This window comes from Protobothrops mucrosquamatus, unplaced genomic scaffold (genome assembly GCF_001527695.2).
Source record: "Protobothrops mucrosquamatus isolate PMUCROS unplaced genomic scaffold, P.Mucros_1.0 scaffold19, whole genome shotgun sequence".
In the NCBI taxonomy this organism is placed as follows: Eukaryota; Metazoa; Chordata; class Lepidosauria; order Squamata; family Viperidae; genus Protobothrops; species Protobothrops mucrosquamatus.
The window spans coordinates 17,561-28,166 of NW_015386404.1; the positions used below are offsets into that span (position 1 = coordinate 17,561).

The window sequence follows — 10,606 nt, forward strand, 5'->3', positions numbered from 1 at the left end:
ATGTTGAGAGTTTGGAAAAAAATTCAGAAAAGAGCAACTAAGATAATCAAAAGCCTGGAGACCAAAACATACGAAGAACGGCTGCGGGACTTGTGTCTGGCTACTATAAAGAAAAGAAGAAATAGGGGAGACATGATAGCAGTGTTCCAGTATCTGAGGAGCGGCCACAAAGAAGAGGGGGTCATGTTATTCACCAAAGCACCAGAGGGCAGGACCAGAAACAATGGTTGGAAACTGATCAAAGAGAAAAGCAACCTGGAGTTAAGGAGAAACTTCCTGACAGTGAGGACAATTAACCAGTGGAACAGCTTGCCTTCAGAAATCGTGGGTGCTTCATCATTGGAGATTTTTAAGAAGAGACTAGACAGTCACTTGTCTCAGATGGTATAGGTTCTCCTGCTTGAGCAGGGGGCTGGACTAGAAGACCTCCAAGGTCCCTTCCAGCTCTGCTCTACTCTACTCTACTCTACTCTACTCTACTCTACTCTACTCTACCCTACCCTACCCTACCCTACCCTACCCTACCCTACCCTACCCTACCCTACCTTACCCTACCCTACCCTATTCTATTCTAATACATATAATAAATTTGCATTGAATTGCATTGCATTGAAAGTGCCCTGGCATAAATTCCATGAACCAGGGTAACCCTTAAATAACGAGGTCTTCTCTGGTCATCCTCAGCTTCCTGGGTCTCATCACTTCATCACCTGCCCCCCCCCCCCCAGTCCTTTATCGACGGAGATGGCCTGGGTTGAGACTTGATCCTTCCAGAAGGCCCAATGGCCCTTCTCTCCTATGCCATAACAGGGGGTGGAGCCCTGATTAGAGCTTTGAGCCTTCTGAGATTCATAATTTAAATTGGGACTCTGAAGACCAGAACTTGCTAAAGACCAAATCCCAAAAGTTCCAAGCAGGGCAAGAAACGAGCCCAGCGGAGACTGCCGTCACCCAAAGGATGAGCACTTTTGTGGGGCCAAAGGACCACCCTTAGCCTCATTTGGATGGAAGGATGAGGGCTGTAGAAGGAATGGGGCCATGTGTCACATAGGTGGGTGGGTTTCATCAGAGAACTTTTAGAGGTCTGCCTGGTTTTGTTTACTGAAGATATGCCTATTTTAAGGCTTAACGTTCAGCTTTCATCTCTTTCCTCGTAATGGAACAAATCTGGGACTTCAAATTTTCAGACCATCATCACTGTAAACCCTGCACCGTATAATCTATTTCACCAAAGTCCTTCAGAAGTGCTCTGGCATCTCAGCTGGGGTGCATTAGGCATTTTATTCTCTTCTCTGCTTCAGTATCCACAAGTATGTTTTTAAATATCCATTTCTAAAGCAACATTGCAGCTTCTTCCTTGGAATCCTCAGAGTGATGGCCCAACTTCACTTCAGATTTGACATGGTTTTCAGTACTATAAAATATATATTACCCATTTTACTACTTCTACAGTTTCTTTGCAAGCTCATGTCCAAATCCCAAAAAGACTCTTACTAAAAAAAAACAAAAACCTTGATATTTATGACTTGTCCCCACAGTAAGGAAAAAAAAAACATTTTCTGTTATTTGAAAATTACATTATTTAGTTCAACAATCACATACAGCTCTTCTCACCCTGGGACAGAAGGTAAAAATTGACTCTGGAATCCAAATTGTCATTATTCTCAATACTGTCGTTGCTCAGCCTATAGAGATTCCGTCTCCTGCTTTGTTTATTTGCTCCAATATCCCCACCGGCAAAATCTATTCCTGCCAACCTCTTTTATTCAGTTCCTGCCATATAATGCTGGGATCTTCGGAAAGCTTAGGGAGACTTTTATGTATTTCTCCAATGAGTGTGAGAGAATCCTGAAAGAAGGAAAAAAGAATGGTGAGAGACCTCCAATTCAGACTATCTGTCATTTGACCACTGTTAACAAATTAGTTTATTTCTTTGATTTTTGTACCACCTTTGTTACCTGTATAAGTAATTCATGGGGGAGAACATACATAATATTCCTCCCTCTTCCTATTTTCCCCACAAAAATAGTCCTGAGGTGGGTTGGGCTGAGAGTGATTGGTCCAAGTCATCCAGCTGGCTTTCATGCCTAAGGCAGGACTAGAACTCGTCTCCTGATGATTGGCCCAAGGCAGTGGTGGCGAACCTATGGCACGCGTGCCAGAGGCGGCACTCAGAGCCCTCTCTATGGGCACGCGCGCCATGCCCTGGAGATGGCAACCATCCTCTTCAACCAGCCACCTCCTAACTCGCTGAGGTCCCATGTGGCTGGATGCATCGCAGTACCCATGCGCTCGCTGGCCTCTGTGTGCGGGGGCTGATGGTGTCAGGCAGCAGCCGCCCCGGCCCCTGCCTCGATTTGCCCTGAGACAATGGCACCCCTGCCCTGCCTCACCTTGCCTCGCCTCACCCCGCAGGACGAACTTCCTGCCCACCGCCCCATCCACTAGAGACACCCTGGATCTCCCCCAACCCTGCCCGGCCCCCACAGGTGTCCCTCCCCAGGAGCAACATTGAGCTGGCCATGCCCACCCATCTGCCATGACCACCGTAGCCACACCGGCTGGCCACGGCCACCCAGCGGGCCACGGCCACCCGGCACCCGGCGAAACATAAGTGGGTTTTGGGTTGCAGTTTGGGCACTCGGTCTCTAAAAGGTTCGCCATCACCGGCCCAAGGTCACCAGACACTTTTCATGCTTAAAGTGGGACTAGAACTTTCAGTCTCCTGGTTTCTGGGCCAGTACCTTAACCACTACACCAAACTGGCTAACAACTGTTAACTTGTTAACAAATTAGTGAGCAGAGTAAAAGTCAGTGACATCCCCCTTCTCTTTGCTAGGATACAGAAGAAAAGGGAGATGGTTTTCATTTTCACAGGTATGAATTAGGACACGTCTGTCTTGTATTCCGCCTACGTTATAACAAAAAAAAAATGGCGCTGGGGAAGCCATCTGCTCTTAACTTCAACCTTCTATCACAACAATAAAGTGTGTCTCTATAGCAATTCCACAAGGCAGCTCTCTTCGATCTTTAGATGTGTTGGTTTTCAACTCAAGAGCTGAAACTGAACAATCTAGAGGCCTGCAGAAGTCTGGGGTTGCCGCAGGGAACTGACAATGCTGAGATAATATTTTGGATGCCTACAGACACGACCCAAAAGCCAATGCAATCTTTAACATGGCTTACTCTACTTATATAAAACCAGAGGTGTCGCAAATTAGAAGACATCGGATTGTAAGATGAAGGCAACATAAAAATGATATTAAACTGTGCTAGAAGTGATCCCTAATGTGGTAAAGTCCATTAAACTCTCAGCCATTTATGAATGCATGCGTAAGAGTTTAGCTCCAATTATTTCATTAAATGATCACTGAGAATGAGATTAGAACACAGAACATGAACATACAGAATGACTGCCTGGGGAATTGTGGGAGTTGAATTTGCCTATCTTAATGTTGCCAAGGTTGAGAAAGGTTGGCTTAAGCAACTGGACTCACCCATTATACAAAACTGACTACCAGTCAGAAGGAAAAATGCATTGCAAAATTTCTCTGCGCTTATAGCTACGGTCTGATGTCACTCAAATATAGGTAGTTCTCAACTTATGACCCCAATTGAGCCCAAAATTTAAGATGCTAAGTGAGACATTTGTTAAGTGAGTTTTGTTCCATTTTACGACTTTTCTTGCCACATTTGTTAAGTGAATCACTTCGGTTGTTCAATGAGTAAACTGGTTGTTAAGTGAATCTGGTTTTCCCATTGACTTTGCTTGTCAGAAGGTTGCAAAAGGGGATCACATTACCCCGGGACCGTCATAAAGGTGAGTTAGTTGTCAAGCATCTGAATGTAAATCACATGACCCTGGGGATGCTGTAACGGTCATAAATGTGAAAAATGGTCATAAGTCACTTATTTCAGTGCTGTTGTAACTTCAAACAGTCACTAAATGAACTGTTGTTAAGTTGAGGACTACCTGTATTACGGATCTTTGGATTCCAAACTTTAATTCCCAAGGTTAAAAAAAATCAGATACACGAATTTCATGAACTGTTTTGGAGTTTGTTTGTTTTTTTTGAGAGAAACATCTGCAGTCTGATTATGGACACAGGCTTGGTTGGCTACTGAGAGAGCTTTCCAAGATTACTTTATTCTGTTGACAATTATTTTGTCTTTTCTTAGATAGAAATGTTGAAAAAATAGGTCGACAGGCTAAGTAAGTTCGATTCAACAGAATCCAGAAAGAAATCCAAGCAGACGTGCACAGATTCAAAATTAATCCAAATCAAAACAGCACATCTCTAGAGTAGATTTAATCTAATTCTGAATCCTTCTAAAATGTTAGTGGCAATTTGGAGATATGCACATACCAATAGCAATAGCACTTAAGACTTCTATAATGCTTCACAGCGATTTACAAAGTCAGCATCTTGCCCCCAACAATCTGAGTCCTCATTTTACCAACTTAGGAAGGATGGAAGGTTGAATCAACTTTGAGCCCGCCCCATCAGGATCGAACTGCTGAACTGCTGGCAGCCGACAGTGAACAGAATTAGCCTGCAGTACTGCATTCTGACCACTGCGCCACCACGGCTCATGTAGTGTGTGGTATAGCATAGCATAGCATAGCACAACGCAGCACAGTATAATACAATACAATACCATACATCTAATTTTGGTAGACATATTCTGGTTTTTGCTTACTTTGGTGTACATATAGTCTTCCAGTTTCTCTTGAATCAAAACATTGTCTAATATAGTTTTCTTTCGACGGAGAAATTCAACTTCTGCAAACTCTGCTCTTTTCTTCATGCAAAAGGGGCATTGTGAAGGTTGGTGCATTTTAGTTTCTGCTATCTTAAAGGGAGACAGAATTTAAAAAAAAAATATTTGTCAGGCCCCCAAAACCCCAAAATGGCATGCCGGGTTACTTCTGAGTTTTTTTTTTTCCTTTACAGTCGTTTGCCTACAGACAGAATCTTGCCGGACTAAAGCAGCTATCTGCATAACTATAGATATATTCTGAGAGCTGCTGGGGAAGGGCTGTCTTAGCCCTCTTCCTGCCTTCCAGACATTCCAAGCTCCGCTGCCCCCCTTTGCCCTCTGGGGGGGGCAGCCCCTCCCTCCTGGGACTCCAGACTACATTCCACCACACTGTCTTCCTTAAAAACAAGAACATGGCTAACATCTCAGAAGAAAGCGTGCAGGGGACCAAGGCAGCCTTTTATAACCCTGATAAGCTTTTTTTCCAAAATGAGCTAAATAAAAAAAAACAAAACTAATTCTTATTTTTTCCCCCAGGAGATTGCCTTTATTTCTCCCTTGCAATAGCTTCTCTAGCAGCAATGCCATCAATTTACTTCGCCGTATCTTTTGGAATCATCATACTGCAACTCCTTCCTTCTGTCAAAAGGTATTTTAAAACTCAGCTTCTTCAAAAGAGAAAATCAGGTAAAGAACTCCAGCAGCCAGCTTGATTAAGGTTGCCACCTCAGATGCACTGACCAGGAGCAAGCTTCATTAAATGTAATAAAGTTTACTTCTGAACAAACATGTACCACATTACATCGGAAGAGTATCACACTATAGCTACAGTGCTTAAATTATTTTAGATTGAGAGAAGGGGAGAGTGCATACTACTCATCTCATTGATTCTATCCCATCGCTGTGAACAAGCAGCTAATGGAAAGAAAGATAAGCCACCTTCTAAGGACATTCCATCATCTATAACTAAGCCAGGGGTAGTCAACCTTGGCTCTTTTATGACTCGTGGACTTCAACTCCCAGAATTCCTGAGCCAGCTAAGCTGGCTCAGGAATTCTGGGAGTTGAAGTCCACGAGTCATAAAAGAGCCAAGGTTGACTACCCCTGAACTAAGCGTAAGCATTTCTTCTCAGGGTTAATTATCTAAAGAGCAGGACTTAGAAAATTATGATCAGACTATTTTTTACTTTCTTTTCAAGACCAACTGCCCTTTCTCAACCTCAGCTTCCTCATTACTAAAATGTCTTCCTTCTGCAAGCGAAAATGTAGAACAAATCCTCATTATAATAACGATGGTTTCAGTTAAAACTAACAACAGAAACACTTAAGAGATTCTTAACTGCGTGTGAGAACCTAACTGTACTTTGCAAAATCATGTCACCGCTAACAAAAATAACTTGACTGACAGAAGAGCCTACTTCTTATCACATGAAACATGCATGGACAACAAACATTCCATTTTGAAAAATCAGCATCTGAAGAAATCTCAGGCTAATCTTCTGTTGCAAAATAGCACAGAATTTTGCAGGGAGAAAACATTAATTTTTTTCTTTATATTATAAGATTAATATGACTCCCATGCTAAATTTCAGAAGAGGACATTCTCCTGTCAGAATTATTATAGAGAGACTGGACTCCACTAGGGCCAGCCAAACCTTTATACAGGTAGTCCTTGACGTACGGCCACAATCGAGCCCAAAATTTCTGTTGCTAACCGAGACTGTTGTTCAGTGGGTTTTGCCCCCTTTTATGACGGTTGTTCAATGAACTTGGCTTCCTTGTTGACTCTGCTCGTCGGAAGATCGCAAAAGGGGATCATGTGACCCCGGGACACCGCATAAATACATGCCAGTTGCCAAGTGTCTGAGTTTTGATCATGTGACCGTAGGGATGCTGCAACGGTCGTAAGTGTGAAAAACGATCATGGGTCACCTTTTTTAACTTCGGTCATTAAACAATTGGTTATAAGTCAAGGACTACCTGTAAGTCCGTGAATAACAACGAGGAAAACTTGGCTTTTCCCCCCTTCAATCGTTCGAAAAAAGGTCCTGGTTTCAGCACCTGTTTCATCATCTCCTTGAAACTTTTCAGATGAAGCCTGTTGACCAGCTCAGAAGGGACCGCACAGTCGCCACCTCCCGTCAGCTGCCTCTCTGAAACCATCCTAGGCCTCTGTTTCTTAGGGCTGCTTCTTCTCAGTGGCTCTGAGATCCTCTGACGACGAAGGTGGCTAATCCTGCTGGCACAGAAGGACTGCAGAGCCCCCAGTTCTTCTTCAGATCCTTCAGAAATTCCTGGTAACGCTTCATCAGAAAAAGAGAACCAAAAACACAACAAAATATCAGATTACTATCCAGGGATGAAAAAGTTGCAGCTGCCAAAAAGGCCAACACAGTGCTAGGCTGCATTAACAGAGGCATAGAATCAAGATCACGTGAAGTATTAATACCACTTTACAATGCCTTGGTAAGGCCACACTTGGAAAACGGCATCCAGTTTTGGTCACCACGATGTAAAAAAGATGTTGAGACTCTAGAAAGAGTACAGAGAAGAGCAACAAAGATGATTAGGGCACTGGAGGCTAAAACATATAAGGAACGGTTGCTGGAAATGGGGATGTCTAGTTTAATGAAGAGAAGGATGAGGGAGGACATGATAGCCGTGTTCCAGTATCTCAGGGGCTGCCCCAAAGAAGAGGGAGTCAAGCTATTCTCCAAAGCGCCTGAAGGAAGGACGAGAAGCAACGGATGGAAACTCATCAAGGAGAGAAGCAACCTGGAACTAAGGAGAAACTTCCTGACAGTGAGAACAATTAACCAGTGGAACAACCTGCCTCCAGAAGCAGTGAATGGTCCAACACTGGAGGTTTTTAAGAAGAGACTGGACAGCCATTTGTCCGAAACGGTATAGGGTTTCCTGCCTGAGCAGGGGGTTGGACTAGATGACCTCCAAGGTCCCTTCCAACTTTATATATTCAAATTCAAATTCAAAGTTTATAGTCGTATTTCCAGTTACCAGGAATATGATGGGGGTGGTTGTCACTGTACAGGTAGTCCTCGACTTATGGCCACAATTGAGCCCAAAAGTGATGTTGCTAAGTGATACATTTGTTAAGTGAGTTTTGCCCCGTTTTACAACCTTTCTTGCCATAGGTTGTTAAGTGAATCACTGCAATTGTTAGATGAGCAACACGGTTCTTAAGTGAATCCAGCTTCCCCCTTGACTTTACTTGTCAGAAGGTTGCAAAAGGGGATCACGTGACCCTGGGACACACTGCAACCATCATAAATGTGAGTCAGTTGCCAAGCATCTTAATTTTGGAGATGCTGCGACATTCGTGGGTGTGAAAAACACTCATAAGTCAGTTTTTTCGGTGCCGTTATAACTTTGAACAGTCACTAAATGAACTGTTGTAAGTCGAGGATTACCTGTATTGAAACTTACAGCAGCACTACTTATTGAATAATGCATTTGGGGTCAGCAATATTTACAACAATCCAGAACAAAATAAGAAACCCCTTCAACAGTAGCAAAGAAATAACCTCCTTGCCAAAAAGGAAAGTTAGACTTTTGGAAGAATAAAAAGGATTTGATTGCAAATTTGTTGTTGTTAGTTGCGAAGTCGTGTCCGACCCATCGCGACCCCATGGACAACGTTCCTCCAGGCCTTCCTGTCCTCTACCATCTTCTGGAGTCCATTGAAGCTCACGCCTCCTGCTTCAGTGACTCCATCTAGCCACCTCCTTCTCTGTCGTCCCCTTCTTCTCTTGCCCTCCATCTTTCCCAGCATCAGGCTCTTCTCCAGCGAGTCCTTCCTTCTCATTAGGTGGCCAAAGTACTTGAGTTTCAACTTCAGGATCTGGCCTTCTAAAGAACAGTCAGGGTTGATAATAAAGAGCAAATAGAAACAGAGTAAACCGTGTCACAGAAATTATCCATGATGCAGATGCTGGAGCAGTTCCAATCAAAGGCTTCCCTTTCCTTTTTACTCAAATGCTTGTAGCTTAAACAGCATAGATGAGAAGGGTTTAGAAACTCAGCTTTTTAAATCCCAAGTGTTGTGGGCAAGATCATTCGGTCTTAGGAAACAGATTCTACCTAGTCCAGAAATTAGCCTGAATACAGCAAGGTGGCACCTATCTCCCCTTACCACTTCGGATGGCTCATCGTCCTACTTTTGAAGACCAGGAAGATTTCCTTCCAATCTTTTCATCCGACTCCTTGGGTGGAGGAAGGACAGAACACAGAGAAGCAACGTGGATGGCAATCTTCCCCCCAGTTTGGACCATGTCTCCAGACTCGGGGCTACCCAAGCAAGACGTTCTAAAACAGGGTTTCCCATTCCGTGCTTGCTGGGGAATTCTGGGAGTTGAAGTCCACACGTCTTCAAGTTGCAAAAGGTTGAGAAGCACTGAGCCGGTGAGACCAAGCAACAGGTGCTACTGAACCTCACAGCTTTTCACGTTGAAAGCGCTCAAGGATTTGTATGTTAGCAAAATGGTCAGATTAAAATAAGGGAAATGCTTAAAAAAAAGCAGTATTTATGAAACTGGGGGGGTCTGTATTTCAGCCACGTAAGGGGCAGGGCCCGATTAAGGCCCCCTGATGCCCTAAGCCAGGGGTAGGCCACCTTGGCTCTTTTATGACTTGTGGACTTCAACTCCCAGAATTCCTGAGCCAGCATGGCTGGCTCAGGAATTCTGGGAGTTGAAGTCCACAAGTCATAAAAGAGCCAAGGTGGCCTACCCCTGCCCTAAGGACACCCCAGCCAGGGTACCCCTCAGCTCTTCCATTGCTTCACTGACCCCAAGTGCTGAAGAGGAAATAAGTGATTAAAAATCCAGTGTTATTCCAAGCCATCGAGCCCCTGCAGCTATATTAAATGTAAACTTTTTAAAAATTTATGTTTTTAACATCAAATCTCAGTAAGCCATTTAAGCAAACTATTTACTTATAACCAGGGCAACGGGGGGGGGGGGGGAAATGCAGATTTTCATCACTTTTTAATGCCTTTTTTAAATAAAATTGTTATAAGGGAAAAATGCAAACACAAAAGAAATATTGAAACCTGAAGTCAGGAGTGGCAGTGGAAGAATTCAGGGCGTGCTAGCTTGGGAAGGGGGGGGGGAACTCTGGTGTGCCCCCACTTTCTTCAGTGCCCTGAGCATGAGCTTATTTTGTTTAATAGCCCTTTGGTGTCGTGGTTAACGTGCTGGTCCAGAAACTGGGAGAGTGTGAGTTCTAGTCCCGTCTTAGGCACAAAAGCCAGCTAGGTGACTTTGGGCCACTCACCAGGAGGCAGCGAATTCTAGTCCTGCTTTAGGCATGAAAACTGAATAAGTGACTTGGGGCCAATCACCAGGAAATGCTGAGTTCTAATCCCACCTTAGCCGTGAAAGCCATTTGGGTGACTTTGGGCCAATCACCAGGAGACGGAGAGAGTTCTAGTCCCCACCTTAGACATGAAAGCCAGCTGGGTGACCTTGGGCCAGTAATTCTCTCTCTCAGCCCAACCAGCAGGATTGTTGTTGTGGGGAAGGAGGAGGAATTATCAGATATGTACACATTATTAGATATATTCGCTGCCTTGAGTTACTTATAAAGTACTAAGGTCAAGATAATAATAAACAAACAAACAAATAGATAAATAGATAGATAGATGAATGAATGAATGAATGAATGAATATTTAATGGAGGGTAGGGCAGGAGGGCTAACAGAACAGAGCTACTTATTTGAGGGACTTGAACAGTGAGGACAATCAACCAGTGGAACAGCCTACCCTCAGAAATCGTGGGCGCCCACGATAGTAGTAGTAGTAGTAAAGTTGGAAGGGACCTTGGAGGT

At 43.9% G+C, this 10,606-nt stretch overlaps 1 protein-coding gene across 2 annotated transcripts in view; it reads right to left on the minus strand.

The window, feature by feature from the left end:
* Positions 1 to 1,572: 1,572 nt before the first annotated feature.
* Positions 1,573 to 10,606, minus strand: part of CUNH8orf48 (chromosome unknown C8orf48 homolog) — a 25,361-nt gene continuing 16,327 nt past the window's right edge. For both annotated transcript variants that reach the window (XM_015810773.1, XM_029283106.1), the window contains exons 4-6: positions 6,823 to 7,064; positions 4,702 to 4,854; positions 1,573 to 1,848 (exon numbers count right to left, since the gene is read on the minus strand). In XM_015810773.1, coding sequence (XP_015666259.1) covers positions 1,744 to 1,848; positions 4,702 to 4,854; positions 6,823 to 7,064 — 500 coding nt within the window. In that variant the 3' untranslated portion in view covers positions 1,573 to 1,743. The remainder of the gene's footprint in view (positions 1,849 to 4,701; positions 4,855 to 6,822; positions 7,065 to 10,606) is intronic.